The sequence below is a fragment of the Ascaphus truei genome, chromosome 8 (assembly GCF_040206685.1).
Source record: "Ascaphus truei isolate aAscTru1 chromosome 8, aAscTru1.hap1, whole genome shotgun sequence".
Lineage (NCBI taxonomy): Eukaryota > Metazoa > Chordata > Amphibia > Anura > Ascaphidae > Ascaphus > Ascaphus truei.
Genome location: NC_134490.1, coordinates 51,014,493 through 51,036,162, shown reverse-complemented (window position 1 = coordinate 51,036,162; position 21,670 = coordinate 51,014,493). Strand labels below are relative to the sequence as shown.

At 47.2% G+C, this 21,670-nt stretch overlaps 1 protein-coding gene across 5 annotated transcripts in view; it reads left to right on the top strand.

Annotated features, from left to right (window-relative positions):
* Window positions 1–21,670, top strand: part of AFAP1L2 (actin filament associated protein 1 like 2) — a 113,545-nt gene that overhangs the window by 35,405 nt on the left and 56,470 nt on the right. For 4 of the 5 annotated variants that reach the window (XM_075611965.1, XM_075611967.1, XM_075611966.1 and 1 more), the window contains exons 2-3: window positions 15,595–15,762; window positions 20,515–20,646. In XM_075611965.1, the coding sequence (XP_075468080.1) occupies window positions 15,595–15,762; window positions 20,515–20,646 (300 nt within the window). The remainder of the gene's footprint in view (window positions 1–15,594; window positions 15,763–20,514; window positions 20,647–21,670) is intronic. The other variant, XM_075611968.1, reaches the window with a different exon arrangement.

Here is a 21,670-nt window from a genome sequence, read left to right as displayed (position 1 = left end):
CTTCCTTGTCCACTGGGTGTGCTGCTGTCTTCTGTTGGCTCTGGGTTCCTCTGTCTGTCTGTCTTCTTGTTGCTCCTGTCTCTGTCCTTTATAGCTTGCTTCCTGTCTGTTGCTTTTGCCTTTGCTTGCTAGTCAGACTCCTGCAGTATGCTCATGCCTGTCTTTGATCCTGACCTGTTTCCTGTACCTGTACCTGTATTTGAGTCTGCTCACAGTAAAAGCCCTTGCTAGTAATCTGGCTTGTCCCTGGTTATTCCTGCTCCCCGGTCTCAGTCCCTGCTCCCTGTTCTTAGTCCCTGTCCTGCCCCGCCTGTCCTGTTCCAGTCTCCTCGTTGCCGACCTCTGCTTGTACCTAACTTCGCTGCCTGCCGCCTGCCTCAGACCCCTGCTTGTACCTGACTTCGCTGCCTGCCGCCTGCCTTGGACCTCTGCTTGTGACCCCTACTACGCTCGTGCTGTTCCGGCCACCGAGATCCTACCCGCCACAGGAGTCTCCCGTGACAGAAAGCAAAGGCCACTTCTGGATCTCGCTGGAACAGATTCTTCTTCTGCCTGCACCCTTTCCTGCCTGCTGCAGCAGACCACATCCGCATGGTTGAAGATAAGTACTTTCGTTTCTTTTTTGGAAATCCAAGTTGGGATTTTGAAAGGTTTTTTTGTCGTTGCTGCTAAGTGTTCTGCAAGAATTATTGCGTTCATAACGAAAAAACATTTTTTTTCTGAGACTAGAACTGTTACTACCGACTATTGCAGCTTTCTTTGAGATGTTTATTTTTGCAAAGGTTTCTGCAGGGTTTTTTGTGCCACTTTCTCCCTGAGAAGAATTCCCTATTATAAAAAAGACCCTTCCCTGCAGTACCTGTTTTTGCCATTTTGAGACTTTCATTACCTGGACAAGAATTGTCTCTGCATTGTGGGTGGGCCACTGCAGATTTTCAGACTCACATTTCTATTTAGGACGGTTACCTTGATTTACTGCTGTTCACAGGGTCTTCATTTCAAAAGACAAAAGTGCTCCCATTATTTTGTTGCTGCATGCTTTGATTTTCTTGCATCTATAGTTTTTCATATGATTGGTTCTAAGGTTTCAGGTTTACCTGCAAGTTCCCCTAAAGTTTGTTTCTCTGCAACATATGATATCCCTACGCCTGATATCAAAGGTTTCAGATTTGACTGCAGGGTTCTCTGTCTGATATTCCTATGTCAAAAGTTTCAGATCTAACTACAAGTTTACTCTGGATTAGTTTCCTGCTGTCTATGATATTTCTATGCCTGATATCAAAAGTTTCAGATTCAACTGCAGGTTTTCTTTGTCTATATGATATCCCTACGCCTGATGCATAAAGATTTAGATGTAACTGCAGGTTTTCTCTGTCTGTCTGATATCCCTACGCCTGATATCAAAGGTTTCAGATTTGACTGCAGGGTTCTCTATCTGATATTCCTATGTTCAATGTCAAAAGTTTCAGATCTAACTATAAGTTTTCTCTGTATTAGTTTCCTGCTGTCTATGATATTTCTATGCCTGATATCAAAAGTTTCAGATTCAACTGCAGGTTTTCTTTGTCTATATGATATCCCTACGCCTGATGCATAAGGATTTAGATGTAACTGCAGGTTTTCTCTGTCTGTATGATATCCCTATGCCTAATGCCTAAAGATTCAGATATAACTGCAGGTTTCTCTGTCTATGTTTTTTCCTTGCATTTATAATCTCTGTGACTGATGTTAAAGTCTTTAAGGGTCAGCTCTCCTATCTTGTGTCTCTCTGTGTCTAATATTCCTGTTGTTCATTCTAATGCTTCTGTTTTAAAAACACATTTCCTCTTTACTGGTGTCTTGGGAAGTGTGGTTTAATTATGGCTCCCACTCAAACAGTCTTGAGCAGTAAATGTGAACACAGTACCACTGATTCTTCAGAACTTCTCAAAGCAAGGAAGAAGAAGAAGAAGAAGAAGGGAGGCATTACTGTGGAAGTTGCAGAAGGAATTAAGAATGAAAATTTAACCTCAGAGTCTGCATTTGATGAAAGAGATATGCTGCAGCTTAAGGCAACTCACAGACGTAGCCCAAGAATAGTGGAAGAGAAGAAAGATGCTCCTACTCAGACGCTTCAAGCTGCACAGAAAGCGATTGATTGTCTTTATGAACGTTTAGATAAGGAGCAAGAGGCCAAGATTGCACTACAAAGCTGTCTATCTTCAGCAATTGCTAAGTGTGTTCTCCAGGAGAAAGAAAGAGAGCAGTTGGAGAGGGACAGGGTAATCCTGTCAAGTAAGCTGGAGAAGGCCTATGCTGATAATGCGCAGTACCAGAATTTCATGGCTCAAGTTGGCGCAAAACTGGAAGCCTCTGAGGAGAAGAATTGCCACTTCAACATAGAACTACGTTCTTTGAGAGAGATCTTCGAAGGATTAAATAGCAGTTTTGAAATGGTAACCCAGAAGTGCAAGAATCTCTGTGTCCAGGTCAGTGAAGGAGATAAGAAACTCCATGAATTAGGAGAGGAGAAGAAGCAGTTGGCCCAGGAAAAGTTGGATATGCAGACAGCACTGCAGAATGCAGAGAGAGTGCTGCAAGAGGAACGTGTCTCCCTGGAGCGGCGCACTCAGGCAGAGAATATGCTGCAGAGTCAGCTGCGAGAACTACGTGCACATCTGCAGGACGCCAAGGAGAGATGGGTGAATGTTGAAGAGAGACAGCGAGTATTGCAGGAGGAAAGTTTCCAGACTGCCTACAAGATAAAGATGCTGGAAGAGTATTTGAGTACCCAGTGTGTCCCCAAAGAACAGCATGAGGAGCTGAAGGTCACACTGAGCATAACCAGAGCCTCGCTGGAGGAGGAGAGGTCTGGGAGAGCACGGCCCGGTTCTGCCTCCAGCAGAAAGTCTCTTTCAGACTCTGGTTCCACAGAGACATCCCCTCTCAGTCCTCCTGGAGACGTGGGGGAAGTGGGCGACCTGAAGGAGTTTGTTCTGCGCCCCGCGCCACGCGGTGTCACCGTCAGATGTCGGATCAGCCGAGACAAGAAAGTGATGGACCGAGGACTGTACCCCACCTACTACATGCACCTGGAGCGGGACGAAAACCACAAGCTCTTTCTTCTCGCTGGGAGGAAGAGAAAGAAGAGTAAAACGTCCAACTACTTGATATCTATTGATCCGACCGACATGTCCCAGGAGGCGGGCAGTTTTACTGGCAAACTCCGATCCAACCTAATGGGGACCAAGTTTACAGTGTTTGACCGCGGTGTTAGCCCAGCCAGGGCTCAGGGACAGTCAGAGAATGCAGCGTCCCGGCAAGAACTGGCGGCTATTTGCTATGAAACTAACGTCCTCGGGTTTAAGGGTCCCCGGAAGATGGCGGTTCTCATTCCCGGAAAGAATTTCAATCACGAGCGCATCCCTTTCCAGCCACACAATGATTCGGAGAGCCTGCTGTCTAAATGGCAGAACAAGTGTCAGGAGAACATCATCGAGCTGCACAATAAGGCCCCCGTGTGGAATGATGACACTCAGTCTTACGTGTTCAACTTCCACGGGCGTGTCACACACGCATCTGTGAAGAACTTCCAGATTGTGCACGACAATGATCTGGAGTACCCTCTGCCCACTGACAAGCCACCAGAGGTGGGTCACCTTGAGTCGCCGTTTCATCAAGGCCTCCGGGAAGAGCCTGGAGGATCGTCCGGAGAACGCTCCTGAGAGGGGGGAGTAATGTCAGGATTGCCTAGACCTCCTGCCTAGCCATAGCTTCCTTGTCCACTGGGTGTGCTGCTGTCTTCTGTTGGCTCTGGGTTCCTCTGTCTGTCTGTCTTCTTGTTGCTCCTGTCTCTGTCCTTTATAGCTTGCTTCCTGTCTGTTGCTTTTGCCTTTGCTTGCTAGTCAGACTCCTGCAGTATGCTCATGCCTGTCTTTGATCCTGACCTGTTTCCTGTACCTGTACCTGTATTTGAGTCTGCTCACAGTAAAAGCCCTTGCTAGTAATCTGGCTTGTCCCTGGTTATTCCTGCTCCCCGGTCTCAGTCCCTGCTCCCTGTTCTTAGTCCCTGTCCTGCCCCGCCTGTCCTGTTCCAGTCTCCTCGTTGCCGACCTCTGCTTGTACCTAACTTCGCTGCCTGCCGCCTGCCTCAGACCCCTGCTTGTACCTGACTTCGCTGCCTGCCGCCTGCCTTGGACCTCTGCTTGTGACCCCTACTACGCTCGTGCTGTTCCGGCCACCGAGATCCTACCCGCCACAGGAGTCTCCCGTGACATCAGCACTTCTAGACACTGGATCACAAGTGACCATCATCTACCGTCCATTCTACGACCAGCACCTCAGCCATCTTCCCTTGCAGTCAGCCGAAAAGATGAAGTTATGGGGACTGAGTAAAGATGATTATCCCATAGACGGAATAGTAGCGGTCAAGCTGGATATCTTGCAGTTGAACACTAACAAGTCGCATCCCATGCTGGTGGAAGCTTTGGTCTGTCCAGAGGCTCGAGAACATCCCAGTGCCCCCATCATACTAGGCACGAATGCCGATATTGTGAGGTCGGTGATTCGCTCATTCCTACAAGAAGCCGGTGAGCTACCGTTGTCATCCCTGAATATAGCCCCTGGCCTGCGGGAAGAATGCTATAGGGTGGCGTATGAGGAACAGTATGGTGAAATCTTTAATCAAGAGCGAGGGTTATTGCAGATTCCACCAGGGGGAGTGAGGCACGTGACAGCGCTGATCAAGTACCCCAGTCGGCACGAACACGACCGATACTTCTCGCTAGAGACCCTTCCCGAGTCTGAGAATCAGTGGGGATACCGAATGATACCTGAAGTACGGGATTGGCCATCTACCGTCCCCAGGAAGATTACTGTGTCTATCCAGAACATGTCTCTCCATACCGTGCCGCTAGAAGTAGGACAAAGGTTGGGTAGAATTTATCCTGTGGATCCTGTAGACGACCCAGTGACCGTTCACACTGCCCGTGTGGGAGAAGAGGCCGGGGCACTACAATTCGACTTCGGAGAGTCTCCCCTGGAAGAAGCATGGAAAGAGAAGCTATGTGCTCAGTTGAGAGAGAGACGAGATGTGTTCTCTACTAGTGAGATGGACGTGGGATGCAGCAGAAGCGCTCAGCACACGATTCGTCTGAATCGCCATTTAGGGAAAGGTCGCGCCGCTTAGCTCCCAGAGATGTGGAGGATGTGCGGGGTGTCCTGAACGAGATGGAAACGGCCGGCATAGTGACCGGATCTCGGAGTCCCTATGCCTCACCGATTGTGGTGGTACGAAAGAAGAATGGGTCTGTTCGATTGTGCGTGGACTACAGAACATTGAACAGACGTACTGTGCCTGACCAATACACGCTACCCCGAATAGAGGAGATTCTCAGCACACTGTCCGGAAGCCAGTGGTTTAGCGTGTTGGACCTTCGATCTGGGTATTACCAGGTTCCGATGAGCCCTACTGATCAAGAAAAGACGGCGTTCGTCTGTCCCCTGGGATTTTATCAGTTCACTCGGATGCCCCAAGGTATCTGTGGCGCTCCAGCCACTTTCCAACGGCTTATGGAAAAGACGATTGGAGATATGTGTCCGCGTGAGTGTTTGGTCTATCTAGACGACATAATCGTGTTCGGAGCCACCCTTGAAGAACACGAGACTAGGCTGATGAAAGTATTGGATCGCTTAGGGAAAGAAGGCCTGAAGCTCTCATTGGATAAGTGCCGCTTCTGTCGAACATCGGTCACTTATGTGGGTCATATCGTGTCCGCAGACGGAGTGGCCACCGACCCGGCCAAGGTGGAGGCGGTGGTGAATTGGCCAAGACCCGAGAATGTGATGGAGCTGAGGTCATTTCTCGGGTTCTGTGGATATTATAGAAGATTCGTGGATGGATACTCCAAGAAGGCAGCTGTGCTGAACGATCTGCTGAAGGTCTATCCAGAGGAACCCAAGCAGAAGAGGACCCCCCCAAGGACCCCCTTCGGGGATCGGTGGACGCCGGCTTGTGAGGAAGCATTTAAGAGGCTGAAGAATAGTTTAACAGAGGCTCCCGTCCTAGCATATGCTGACCCGGAGAAGCCTTACATTCTGCACGTGGATGCCAGCCTCAACGGATTGGGAGCTGTGCTACACCAGAAGTACCCCACTGGGCTTCGTCCTGTGGCATATGCAAGTAGAAGTTTGACTCCCAGTGAAAATAATTATCCAGTTCACAAATTGGAGTTCCTCGCCCTCAAATGGGCCATATCTGACAAACTACATGATTACCTATATGGGGTCACCTTCGAGGTCCGAACAGACAACAATCCGCTGACCTATGTACAAACCACGGCCAAATTAGATGCGACCGGTCACAGATGGTTGGCCACCCTCGCCAATTACCAGTTTTCTATGAAATATAAGCCTGGACCTCTCAATATAGGAGCCGATGCTCTATCTAGGAGATCGGGACTGGGCGAGACCGCCGACGATGGCCCTTGGGAAGAAATTCCAGGACCAGGAATGAGAGCTATGTGTTCCACTGCTGCTATTGTAAACGACCGAGTGGCATTCTCCGAGCTACGAGTAGTGGATTCTTTAGGGTGTCGACCTCAAGCCCTTCCAGAAGCTTACTGCCACCCTGATGGCATGGGTCTAACACAAGACGTCATCTTCACGGAGAAGGAACTGGTACTAGCACAGACACATGATCCTGCGGCTAAGGCTGTCCGAGAGGCCCTACACAAAAATGACTCTGCACTGGTGAAACGGGCTCCTCGCGAGGATGTGGGTCTTCTCATGAGAGAATGGGATAAGTTTGAGATGGATAACGGCCTACTCTATAGGGTTGTTCAATTCCACAATCATCCTGACCGTCGACAACTATTTCTACCTCGGCGTATGCAAGGTCTCGTTTTAAGATCACTACATGATGATCATGGACATTTGGGGGTGGATAAGACCTTGGGTTTAGTGCGAGACCGGTTCTTCTGGCCTAGGATGCGGGAGTCAATTGAACAACACTGCAGAAAATGTCTACGTTGCATTCATAGGAAGACCCTTCCCACCCGTGCTGCTCCAATGGGCCATCTCAAAAGTGCTGGGCCTATGGATTTAGTTTGTATGGACTTTTTGTGCATAGAGCCAGATTCAAAGGGTATAGGAAATGTGCTAGTAGTGACAGATCACTACACTCGATACGCTCAAGCCTTCCCCACGAAGGACCAGAAGGCTACCACAGTGGCTAAAGTGCTGTGGGAGAAGTATTTTGTGCATTATGGTCTGCCCAGCAGGATGCACTCTGACCAGGGACGGGATTTTGAGAGCAAGCTGATCAAAGAGTTGCTAACACTGTTGAACATTCAAAAGTCCAGGACTACTCCCTACCACCCAGAGGGAGATGCGCTCCCTGAAAGATTTAATCGGACATTGCTGGACATGCTAGGCACTCTGAAAAATTCCCAAAAAGGAGAATGGAGTAAACATGTTGAGGCCTTGGTGCATGCCTACAATTGCACTAGGCACGAGTCCACCGGATACACCCCATACTTCATGATGTTCGGGAGAGAAGCCAGACTGCCAATCGACATCCGCCTACGGGTATCTACCGACGGGATACCCAACATGGCTCATTATCGATATGTGCAGAGACTCCAGGACAGTCTGCACCGTGCCTATCAGTTAGCTGAAAGAGCCACCGCTCGACTGAATGCCAATAATAAAAGACGGTACGACCACAAAGTACGCTATAGAGCGCTCCAACCAGGAGACGCAGTTCTCCTACGCAACTTAGGGATTCCAGGCAAGCACAAGTTAGCTGATCGCTGGAGGGAGGGGCCTTTTCAAGTAGAGTCCCAAATGCCGGGCCTCCCTGTTTATCGCATACGTGATGTGAATGGCAAAGTAAAAGTTTGGCACCGAAACCACTTGTTACCTATCTCCCAACTGGGAGAGAGTGAACCTGAAACAGAAACAGTAATGAACGACAGTGAGCCTGAAGAGGCTATTGCGAATCCCGGCCCCATAGATGAGACCATTCAGGATCCTTTGGAGGGAACATCCAACAGAGACTGGTGGGCACCTCCCGAAGGCGCAACAAGTAAGGGGCCAGCTGACAAAGTACCTCCATTGGAATTTTCACCAAGTAATCAATCACTAGATCCTACCACTCCGAGTTTTGTGCCTCAAAGAGACAATGTTCAGTTGCAAAGAGACTTTCCCCAAACTGGTTCACCCTCTGCCAGAGAGTCTAGGCCTCAAGCCTACGATGGTCTGTCTCAAGAGGAAGAAATGGAGACTGAGACTCGCAGGAGTCAGAGAGTGAGACGCCCTCCCACTAGAGTGGCTTATGATTTATTAGGGGCACCTCACTATGAGTCTCAGCAGCAAGCTAAAGCCAAGCTAGCCTCAGTTATAAATATGTTTGTTGAACTGTACAATCTCGTTTAGAGTAATCGTTAAGTTGTACTTTAACACTGCAATTTTATTATATAATTTTTGTACATGTTGGAAGGTTATGTGGTTCAAGCGAGGACGTTGGAGTTCTCACCATGGGGAGGATGTAGCCAGGTTCCCCCCTGTCATGGCTGACCCCCTCCTCCCTTTCGGCAGACGCTGTGTGCGAGGGAGTGAGGGGGGGCCGCGCGCGCGAAGGAGCGATCCCTGGTAGCTAGGGACGCGAGCGGCGAGCAGGCCGGTTGCCGGGGACACGATCGGGCCGTCGCTAAGGCCGCGATCGCGTTGCTACCGGCCCGGCGGCTCGGGAAGCAGGGCACCGCCATGTTAGGGCTGTTGCGCATGCGCAGTGCTCCAACCCAGCGTGGGAGGACCAGATAGTTCGCGCATGCGCGAGATGAGCATGCCAGCCCCCAGGGTGCATAGGGGCAGAGACACCTGACGCCAGGGAACCAATAGGGCTGAGGGATTTGCCTGGGGAGAGATTGCTACATTTCGCGGGGTTTTGCAGCCACGCAGGCACTCAGGATCCGGACCAGCTAGGGGTAGGAGGTGGATGCAGGGGTGAGTGACCCTCTGCATTAGGCCAGCAGCCCCCAAGGTCCCAGTTAGGTCCTGAGCCATCTATTAGCTTGTGGAGCTTAGGGACAGGCCCTAGATAGGGACACTGCCCCATTTATTGGTTGAATAGACAGGGACACAGTGTTGAAGCCGTGCGGCCCTGTGAGGTGGGTTCTGGGCTCAGAACACCACCCAAGACCCTGCGACAAGGAGTGACATTGTCGCGCTGGACTTTCAACCCACGCGGTGTGGAGGACCCCGTCGGATCGTGTGGATTTATATCGCGGTACCCGTGGCTGGAGCCCGGGCAGGTAACCTGCAACTCACGTGCACCAACCAGGCCTATCACCAAACATAGTGGCTGCGCAGTCACACACACATGTACAGTGGTATTTGACTTCGAGAACACGAGACATTTGGGTGGGGGTTACTGGACACAGGGTGGGGTCACATTGTGGGTGGTTAGCGTCCGCCGTGACGCTTAGAGGTGATAGCGTCCGCCGTGACGCCTAGAGGTGATAGTGTCCGCCGTGACGCCTAAAGGTGGTAGCGTCCGCCGTGACGCATAGTGTGGTTAGCGTCCGCCGTGGCGCATGATGCTGTTATGCTGTTTTGATGTTATGCTGTTACGTGATTTGTGTGTTTCCATGCAGTAAAGCCCGTCCTGTTTTATATTCGGTAGTGTTGTGTGGTTGTTCCTGTGAGGGCCTCCTCCCACTTCGTTGGGATCCCTCCCAGGTGGAGGCGTTGCACCTAGAGATGTATGATAAAGATGTACCCCAGGTTCCCCAAGCGGAGGCTTAGGCTCCTGAGAGCCACACAGGTTGCACAGCAAGTAGTAGCGGCGGTAGTCATAGGGAACACCCGTTACACTTACAAGCGGTGGGAAGAGCATTGATGAATACTGAGAAGAGTATGGGCCCCAGAACAGAGGCTTGCGGGACACCACAGGTGATATCCAGTGGGTTGGAGTTAGAGCCCGAGATGGACACATGTTGGGATCTACCTGATAGGTAGGACTGAAACCAGTTTAAAGCATGCTTCCCTATTCCAGAGCTCTGGAGTTTGTTAATCAGGATAGCATGATCAACAGTATCAAAAGCCTTTGCAAAATCTAGGAATATTGCACCAGTGAGTTGTCCCCGTTCCATTTCACACTGGATTTCATTGCAAACTTTTAACAGGGTAGTTACGGTGGAGTGTTTGGGGCGGAAGCCAGATTGGAATTGGCTAGGGAAATTTGTCTTGGTATAGTAATCGCTTAATTGGGAGTGGACACATTTTCCCATGACTTTGGATAGTATTGGGAGAAGAGAGATTGTCCTGTAGTTTGAGACAGTGTTTTTGTCCCCAATTTTGAAGATTGGGACAACTTTGGCAGTTTTCCAGGTCTTGGGGATATGGCCTGCAGACATGATAGAGTTGACTATGGAAGCAATTGGTTTGGCAATGGCTGGGGCATCAAGTCTTAGGAACTTAGATTGTAGTAGGTCAGGTCCACATTGGCTGCTTAGTTTTAATTTGAGGAGCACTTGTGTAATCTCCTCTTCAGATACTGGGCCAAATTGGAAATTGTGGGCAGTGTTGGGAGGGGGTGGAGCTATATGGGTACTCCCAGGATGAGATTCATGTTTGTGGTTTGGGTTCCGTTTCGCTAATATGTTAGTAGCACACCCCACAAAGTAATCATTGAATGCATTTGCAATGGAACCTTAGGAGGAGCTGCCAGCATGGAGTGCTACGGAGGACAGTTGGGATTTGAAGTTGTAGTGTGAGGTATAAATTGACATGAATGCAAGGAGGTGTAAATACATTGTTTAAAGTGCCAAGTTCTGCTGCGTTTTCATCCTGCCTCTCCATGGAAATTATGATGAACATGTCCTGCCTGTTATCTGGAGAATTTTAAATAGATTTGTGTAACAGTGAAGGGGGAACCTACAACGCCATCCCATCTTTATTCTCCTATTAATTTAATTTGAAGAGTTCCTATACTGATTGATACTTGCTGGCCAAGGTAGACTTAGTTTTCAACAACTTCTAGTTCAATTCCACTTATTTAGATCTTAAGAGAGTTGAGACATTTGTTGAACATCACTTTGGTCTTGTTGAGGTTAATATGGAGGCCCACCTTCTTACTTGCGTCAGCGAGTTCTCTGATTTGTTGCTGGAGGTCTTCTGGACTTGTGGCAAAAATAACAATGGTGTCTGTAAATCATAGGTTACAAGTATTTGCCATTGATTTTGTTATCCTTTTCTTCCCACTTCAGTGTCTTGAACAATTCTTCAAGTGTTGCTGTGAAAAGCTTTTGTTACAGTGTCTCCCTGTGGCACTCCCTGGCTGATCCTTATCTTGCTTGTATCTTCATGTAATCTAATGGTTAATGTTGATCTTAAAACACACCTCTTCAATGAAGCATTTGGGTAGCTCCACTGACTCATACTATACATCTCATATGCACTGATCTTGACCCCTTGCAGATGCACTTACCATAATACCCTACTACTGTCTCTGTAAGCTCTCCCTACTTACCACTTAAATCTTAAGCTCTTTAGGGCAGGGACTCAGTTTACTAGTTACTTTTATGTATGAAGCACTTATTCCCATTATGTGTTATATTATGTCACGTGTGTTACCGCTGTAAAGCGCTATGTACTTGGATAGTGCTATATAAATAAAGATATACATACATGTGTCATTCTCGTCAATGTTCCTTATAATTTTATTTATTTATTTATAAAATATTTTACCAGGAAGTAATACATTGAGAGTTACCTCTCGTTTTCAAGTATGTCCTGGGCACAGAGTTAAGACAAATAATACATGGTTACAAATACAGTTACATAAATGAACAGGGTATACATTATATGCAAGACATTGCATGCACAGTTAAAGAAAATATATATTATGAGCGTATGAACCAGTTACAGACCAGATTAAAATGTGAGACAGCCTTAGTTTTGAAAGAACTTAAACTGGTGGTGGATGTGAGAGTCTCCGGTAGGTTGTTCCAGTTTTGGGGTGCAAGATAAGAGAAGGAGGAACGGCCGGATACTTTGTTGAGTCTTGGGACCATGAACAGTCTTCTGGAGTCAGACCTCAGATGATAAGTGCTGCATGTGGGAGGGGTGAGGAGCTTGTTCAGATAGCTAGGTAGCTTGCACAGAAAGAATTTAAAGGCAAAACAGGAAAGGTGAACTTTATAATATCAATGTACGGTTCTTCAACACTTTGTTTTCTTAATGCATTTAAAACGGTTGAAGTGTAGACAGAAGCAAATGATTTTTCGTAATCTATAAATCCTAAGGTGAGTGGTTGATCATGTCCATTACTTTGAGAAATAACTTCTTGTAGAACTTGCATGTGGTCCATTATGTTATATCCAAAGCGAAATCCCACTTGTTCTTTAGGCCGGTCAATGTCCAGGATCTGTTGAGCTGATTACTGAATATCTTCGTATAAATATTGGAGGTTAGCGTAAGTAGACTGATTGGTCTGTAGTTCTTGAATTCTTCTGTGTCTCATTTTTTTTGTGAATAACAAGGAATTCAAATACATATAGTTGTGTAGTTTGTACACTAAGGAGCTTATTCAATAATCCTCCAAACCAGCAGATCACCTGACGATCAACCAAAAACTACTGTTCAAGTCAATACAATTTGCAGCTTCAGGGCTTAATGAAATACTGTAAATACTGTACGCCAGTCTTGTGTTTTCACATGTATCTGTGCCGTTCGTACAATTTGCTGGTAGACGGGTCTGCACTTTTAATGGGTTCTTAGAAAGCCAAGCCGAAATTCATATTAAGTTTTATTTTTGAGGCGGTTTGCTAACCATAAAGAAAATTCAATTTCAATATCCTGTAAGTTTCAGTGTAGTGCTGTGTTATATAATCGAGCATTCTCAGTAGTGCCATGACTTCATCTGCACCATCACAGCTTAATAACCCACAATGAGTAAGTACCCCGCAGAACTATAAGATACATTTGGTATCTCAGGCACAGCAAGTCACAAGGGCCCAAGTCACACAAAGACTTGATGGTGCGATTTGAACCTTATTTACAGACCTCAAAGTTAGTTTTCTTAACACTGAGCCACTCTATTGGTGCACTACCATTATCACTATTTAGTAACTGTGATCAGAATGTTTTCGGTCAGGATTTCATGAGACTTCTTGCTCAGCTGTTATCAATGTTTGGGGGCCCTCCTTCTACTGACAAACAGTTTACAAATGTAGCTTTTCCTCACTGACTTATATTTATTATTCCTGCTACTTCTGCTATGCAGCAGACACTCATGAAAGTGGGTGAGAAGAGAACCTTTGGGCTGAGAAGCTTGCAATCTAATCTGTTGAATCCCAGGCGTTTCCTTTTTTCCCGCTTTCTTATTTTATGGGTTGTTTGACATAACAATATCTCTCTCCAGCTGTGTGGGAGGCTCTTCTGCAAACCAGATGTGTCAACTCATTGTGACCTTTGGTTATAAATAAGTCTCGGTCTGAATTCAGTTCTTGGTAGGGGAGGTCTGGCAGATTTTGGTTTGTGAATTTCAGCGGGGTTTACTTGTAACAACCCGATTGGTCTGGGAGCAAATATTCAGCCACGATTTAAAAAGAGACACCCCTGGCAACAATTTTCTCTGTTTTCTTTTTTTATAGGTTTGAAGCAGGCGTTGCCAGAGCTGATCCACGTTCATTTCAGCTCTGGGAACCCCTTGCTTCCCAAGATACTTACATGGGAAGGGGGCGCCAGTCGGGGCTAATCAGGGCTATCGAAATGGCGTTTTTACATGTCCGCGTCCTGCAGGCCAATAGGAAGCCGTGATGTCATCCCTTGCTGCTTCCTATTGGCCCACGTGACGTGGGACATTTAAACTCCAAAAAGATAATGGTACCCCCTTCCAAGGTAAGTATCGTAGGAAGCAGGGGGTCCCCAGAGCTGAAATGAACGCGGTTCAGCTCCAAAGACCCCCTGCTTCATACCTATTTTTTTTTTTTTTTTTTTTAAACAATGTGTCCCTAGGAGTGCAGCTGTAATGGACCAATATGTGAAATCGTAGCCTGACTGATTGAGCCACCTGTGCTGAAGCAGGGATTTCCTGACCTGTTGGTAGCTTTTGAGGACTGTAATTGGCCACCCCTAATCAAATGCAGGCATTTCTGGCAGCAAAGTGTGAAACGGAACATGAATGGAAAACAGAAAAAGCCAGAAAGATGCAGAGTCTGGTGACGAGTCATTCACCCAGAGAGAAAAGAAAATAATAAGAAATGATAATCCTGGGAGGGAAGAGGTTAAGGAGAGGGTAAGCAAGAGGGACAGAGAAAGGGACACATGCAGCGTCTGGGAGGGGCTTAGCGGGAGAGATGTGTCAATTCCAATCAGGAAATCCAAGTTTGAGTCTCTTTGTCCAAAGGAAACAATAGCTCTTTGCATCAGAGGCATCAGGGGACCAGATGGTTCCGGATCATAAAGGACAAGTTCTCCCCATCCTGGTGTTACAGATCTCCTTCCAGTGCAGCTTTTACTGAGCAGAACGCACACTGAGGGGCTAAAGTGAACGAACTCATTGGCAGTGACTGCTCACATGTACCGGGGCAAAGAAAAGGGCACTTGGATTCACAGCAATTTATAGAAAATATTTTTGTTTTAAACTCAGCTTGTGGCAGCATCAGATGTTAAAAAAAAAAAAATTGTTGTTCAAGTCCTATTATGTCTTTCGACTTTTGACTTGTGAGAGCCGACTCCGACTGACCGTTCCACCACTTTGCACCTACTCTGTGCCACTTAATTAAATGATGGCTAAAGTAGAAGCGTGGCTGGTACTGTGGATTGTGCCGGTCTTATAGCCATGTCCCCTTAGCGCTAGGCACCTGGTGCCACCTTTGTGACGTTTGTAATATTTTGGTGGCCTCTCTGATTGCAGTCCAATGTAGAATGTTTCATCTTCGTCCTTCTTGGGTAACAGTCAACATATAATAAGAACATTTACTCAGGATCTCCTGCAATATCTTCTCAGACAGCAAAAGCCTTAATTAAAAGCATGGTATTATCTTCAACTTCACGCTCATGCTGTCTGATAACTAACAGCGCATCTACTTGGTAAATAATGTGCTTTTCAGTATGGCGGCATCAAGGCACAGCTCTCCCCTGAGATGCTGTAAGCCACACCCTATGTGTATGTGTTATCATTAATGCATTGTGTCGCTCATTGAGGGTTATTCATCTGGGCACCATTGCACAGAAAATCCCTTTGAAGTCAATAGGAGTTTCTGTGTGAGTGCCCCAATTGGCACTATGCCAGTCTAATGAATGACCCCCACAGAGCTTCTCTAGCGTAAGGATGATAGAATACACCATAGAATGCCATCATTCTGTCATTAGCTCATGGTGACGCAGGTTATAGTATTCTTGCACCCAGTTTAGGGCATTATGACAGATAAAGGAACAACAAATATGGGCACAGATTGTATACAAATCATCACACAAATTTAGTAAATAAGTGATTATCCCATTAAAGAACCCACAGGGAATTTCCTGATCTGATTTAGCATTGACATATAGTTGTCACCTGGAACGTGTCCAACCAGTGGCACTGCATACAATTCTAACTGTCAGTTACAGATGTAATGAGGCATACTGTCTTCGGTGCCCATGCCACGCGTTGTTACGGCACCGGAGGATTAACACTTCGTGGGGTTCAGAAGCGTGGACCCTCCTCTCCATTGCGGCCGAGACTGTCCCAGAGCCGCGGACGTTGCTTCCTTGTCTGCGGCGCAGAGGACAGTAAGTCTTGCTACATCTGCTACCTTTAAAAATGATTATCTTCTACTTTGCATCATTATTCCTCCTCGCTGCCTGGGAGTCCCGCCTGCTGTTGATGATCATAGTACCACATCGCACTCCCCAAAACTATTTTCAGTGAGTAGTTCTCCTTCTTCCGCCTCTCCCCACCTGCTGTCCCAGTTCCAGTGATACCAGACAGCGGAAGTTAATACTGGGAATGACATCACTGCCCTCTTATACACACAGACACACAAATGCAAACACTGGGCAATTCTCTCCCCTTCCGGCTCCCAACTGTAGATACGCCCAAGGCAAAATCTGCAATCTTGGCTCCAACTGTCACCGCAGTGTCACCTATCAGTGAATCATACAACTTCAGCCTGCCTCTCTATTCCTTGCTAAATATCTTCTTTCACAGGTGAGGGCTGACTTGCCCGCTGCCTGTGTCCCACTTAAACGTGGAAGAGATAACAACTGGAATTGTTGACATTTTTGCTTGGTTGTGATTCAGAGTTTGTACAACTTCCTGTAGTGCAAAGAGTGGCGGAAGGATGTTCTTAACCCCTTCCATCATAAGTGTGAAATGACTTGATCAATGTAAACACAAAGCAGTTATCCGTCTCTGTGCCAAAAGCTGTTGGACGTGCGACGTGTTTTATTTCGCAAACCTGCCGCCTTCATTTTTTCCATTCAAAAATTAAAAATTCGGCGTCCCTCTTTTCTTTGGTGAGCAAACATCAGACATGAAATGTACGCCTTGCAACACGTCACGCTTTTATTATTGAAGCTAATTACACTTGATGTGCATTACTGTAGTTAGGATGAGTTATTTGACTCTTTGGACGTGGGGGGTATGTTGATATTTTTGGAAGCTATGTGCTGTAAATAACTCGTCGGCTTTTCTATGGTTTAAAGAAACCCGGAAGGTAATGACCGCTGGGCAAACACTTGTAAACTGAAACATAGATGCATGCCACAAATTACGCATGACACATACATGTAATTGTTTTGGAGCCTGGTGTATAGCTTCGGTCATGCTCCAATTACAGAAAAAACAGAAAGCCAAAAGATTCAACCCCTTCAGGTCGGCATAGGTTTCCCATTGCCCACATAAACGGGACCTCTTGTTTATAACATCAGAAACCCAATTATTTCGCTTAGAATACCCTTTGTTAATGTAGATTTTTACCATGTCTTTTTGAATTGTCTTTTTACAATGTCTGTGACCCCTCGATAAGCACAAGCATCCCCATAATAAAATATCCAATAGAAGTGTAAAAAATACTATTCTACATTTCTGCATGTGCCTTTCCATCATTGTTTCTCCTGCCGGGGGCATCAACTGCTGCTTTAAAGGAGCCACCCATGGCATTTTTATCTTTCTTTCCATTTTTAATACAGGATTGAAGCAGTGGGACTCCGTAGCTTAGCCCCATTAATTTCAGCTCTGGGGATCCCCTGCTCCCAGACATACGTACCTCCAAGGGGTGCCAGTATCTCTCTGCAGTTTTCATAGTTTAAAGCTCCTGTGTCACATGGGCCAATAGGAAGCTGAACCTGATGACGATATGCTTCCTATTGGCCCGCAGGAGCCTTGAAAGTCAGCCATAATGTGAACCCTGGAGTGGCTACCGACACCCACTATGGAGGTAAGTATCTCCAGAAGCAGGGGGTCCCCGCAGCTAAAATTAATGGGGTTCAGCCCCAGCTTGGATTGCCTCTTTAAGATACAGACAGAACAGGGGATTTTTGCATTGCAGGAAAAGTGTTGACCTTTGATAGCTATGAGTAGGATGCCTTGAAAGCCGGAACAAAATGAAAAAATCTTGACAGACTATTAACCAAGTCCCACTCAGAAGCTCTGAGCTTCACCAAAGGGCTGTGGAAAATGTGCTCAAGGCTCTTTCTGCTCTCAGACAGAACAAAGGCTTTGTTTATCTCCCCTCTTTTGGGATATGAGTAATAGCATCCCAAAGCAAATTTACAAACGGAAGAAAAACCTACCACATGCGCTTGTTTCCATTCGAAGTGCCTTAGTACCTTATTACTCTGCAGTGATTGGAAACCAATGGTTTGCAGGAAGGTTTGTTGTCCTAAATATTTTCTTTCACTTTAATGCTGCCAGAAACATCTATTGGAAGGATAGACTCCAGTGGAATTGTTTTCAGAATTTTCTACAGATATTCAGGCAAATACTGTTTACGTGCTTACTTTTTCAGTAAAGTAATGCAGGAATTATTTAATCCCGCTCAGAGCATCCAGATATGGATGCATATACAGTAGTGCAGGGGAAGCCAACTTCAGTTCTCAAGGGCCACCAACAGGTCAGGTTTTCAGGATATCTCTGCTTCAGCACATGTGGCTCAGTCAGAGGCTCAGCCGAAGACTGCATAACTAGTGCTGAACTGCAGTTGGCCACCCCTTTAATAGTACATGGGATCATTTAAGAAATGTAATCATTTCAACCACCTACTGTACAACACTGCTTAAGGTAATGAATGTAATGATTTTGTACACTGCTGGTAATAATTGAGATGTAAATCTGGATATACAGAATACATCTGATGTACGGTCCTAATAACCAGTCCACTAGGACAAATACTGGAGGTTTTTTTTGTGTCCTGTACTTTAATCTTTAATGGTGTCAAAGTGGCAGGGTTTCTATCAGAGAGGTGAGTGAGAGATGTGAGCGTGAGAGATGTGAGCGTGAGAGATGTGAGCGTGAGAGATGTGAGCGTGAGAGATGTGAGCGTGAGAGATGTGAGAGATGTGAACGTGAGAGGGAGAGAGAGAGAGAGAGAGAGAGAGAAAGAGATGTGGGCACGCAAGAGAGAGATGTGGATCCGCAAGACAGAGATGTGGGTCCGCGAGACAGAGATATGAGCATGCGAGAGAGAGATGAGGTCCGCGAGAGAGAGATGAGGTCCGCGCGAGAGAGAGATGTGGGCGCGCAAGAGAGAGATGTGGATCCGCATGAGGGAGAGATGTGGGCCCACGAGACAGAGATGTGGGCCCGCGAGACAGAGATGTGGGTCCGCGAGACAGAGATGTGAGTCCGCGAGACAGAGATGTGAGTCCGCGAGACAGAGATGTGGGTCCGCGAGACAGAGATGTGGGTCCGCGAGAGAGAGATGTGGGTCCGCGAGAGAGAGATGTGGGTCCGCGCGAGACAGAGATGTGGGTCCGCGAGACAGAGATGTGGGTCCGCGAGACAGAGATGTGGGTCCGCGAGAGAGAGATGTGGGTCCGCGAGAGAGAGATGTGAGTCCGCGAGACAGAGATGTGGGTCCGCGAGACAGAGATGTGGGTCCGCGCGAGACAGAGATGTGGGCATGCGAGAGAGAGATGTGGGTCCGCGAGACAGAGATGTGGGTCTGCGCGAGAGAGATGTGGGTCCGCGCGAGAGAGATGTGGGTCCGCGAGACAGAGATGTGGGTCCGGGAGACAGAGATGTGGGTCCGCGAGACAGAGATGTGGGTCCGCGAGACAGAGATGTGAGTCCGCGAGACAGAGATGTGAGTCCGCGAGACAGAGATGTGGGTCCGCGAGACAGAGATGTGGGTAAGCGAGACAGAGATGTGGGTCCGCGAGACAGAGATGTGGGCATGCGAGAGAGAGATGTGGGCATGCGAGAGAGAGATGTGGGCATGCGAGAGAGAGATGTGGGTCCGCGAGACAGAGATGTGGGTCCGCGAGACAGAGATGTGAGTCCGCGAGACAGAGATGTGAGTCCGCGAGACAGAGATGTGGGTCCGCGAGACAGAGATGTGAGTCCGCGAGACAGAGATATGAGTCCGCGAGACAGAGATGTGGGTCCGTGAGACAGAGATGTGGGTCCGCGAGACAGAGATGTGGGTCTGCGAGACAGAGATGTGGGTCTGCGAGACAGAGATGTGAGTCCGCGAGACAGAGATGTGGGTCCGCGAGACAGAGATGTGAGTCCGCGAGACAGAGATGTGAGTCCGCGATACAGAGATGTGAGTCCGCGAGACAGAGATGTGGGTCCGCGAGACAGAGATGTGGGTCCGCGAGACAGAGATGTGGGTCCGCGAGACAGAGATGTGGGTCCGCGAGACAGAGATGTGGATCCGCGAGAGAGAAAATAAGCTAATTTAAATACCTCTTAAGCAATGATAATGGGCTAATTTTCAAACTTATGTGACAATTTTGCACATCTCTAGCTTTAGAGGCACAATAGTGAGGTGCAGTGGTGATATTTAGGACATTGACAACCCAGTGGGGTCACCGATTAATTTCAGTGGAGCCCTGGATCAAAGTAAGGCTATGGCCCCAGTGACTGCGTGCATGTGCGCATCAAAAGCACATGTAAAAGCTGCGATCAGTGGACTCACCTACTCACTTCTGCGATGCACGATGAGGGGGCGCGGCCATGACGTCACATCCTCTTCCACAGCACATTGGTTGAAAATTACTTCACCATGATCGGCTTTAAAGCATCTCAGCTCTCATTGGTTACAAGAAACCACGTGATGCCGTCGCCGCATGAAAAGACAAGATTGTTGTCTTCTCAAAATGAGGTCGCGCCATCGCGCTTTCTGCAGGCGCGTGCAGGTACTGACTGGGGCCAGCCCCATGGAGGGCCGTATCTTGTTCGCGCCATGCACGTCATTGCGCGCGAGGCCACGAGCAGTGGGGACAAGGCCTTAGACTGTGGAATGGAATAGGAATGTTGAATGGAATGGGACTGTATATGTGGCTTTGTTCTAACATTTGTCTCGGTCTTATCCATAGCCCTGGAACGGCTGCTGACAGAGCTGGAAGATTTCCTGAATACTCTCGACAAGGAGAACCTCAGCAGCTCTGCCATCCTGAAGAAGTCTATCCTCTCCGAAATTCTGCAGGTGTACATAAAGACTAACAGCAGTAAGTACACAGTCAGTACTTCCATTAATTAAGTCCATTAACCACTCAACCATGGTGTGACGTCTTGTTTTACCAACATTATGTAGTGTCCTCATACTCATTCATACTGCAGTTACATAGTTACATACTCATTCATACTGCAGTTACATAGTTACATACTCATTCATACGGCAGTTACATAGTTACATACTCATTCATACGGCAGTTACATACTAATTCATACTGCAGTTACATAGTTACATACTCATTCATACGGCAGTTACATACTAATTCATATTGCAGTTACATAGTTACATACTCATTCATACGGCAGTTACATAATTACATCCTCATTCATATTGATGTTACATAATTACATACTCATTCATACTGTGGTTACATAGTTACATACTCATTCATACTGCGGTTACATAGTTACATATTCATACTGCGGTTACATAGTTACATACTCCTTCATACTGCGATCACCAGTGAGAGCTGTGCAGGGAGATGCGGCTCTCTCTGTGCAGCTCCTACAGACGGCGGCCAGATCGCACAGAGGGAGGCTGAGATCACATCGCTGCTGTCCCGAGTGGGTATAGGTATTTTCCTACCTCACGGTATGAGACGTGTGGAAATACATTCAGATTATTTCTGAATACCATGAGAACACAAATGTCAGACCGTTCGGTGGGGATATGGCACCTCGTTCGGGGTGGCAGTGATTTTATCGAAGCTACTAGAATAGGCCCCAGTGTCTTTACTCACGGAGCTGCTCCTATTGTCTGATTTTGTTTGTTGCACTTAATGTATTATAATTCCCTGTACTGTACGGTCTCATTTGTAAAGCGCAGAGTACATTGTTGGCGCTATACAAAGATATAAATACATTAGTATTAATCGCTCTATACCTGCTAGCATGGAACTGACCCGCATGCTCATGTCCCATTCATTCTCCCCGGAAAAAGTCAATGCTAAATGGAAACTTACTCAGCATCTAGTGTGGTCACAAATGCAAAATAAGAAGCTTATAGCATGCTTCAGG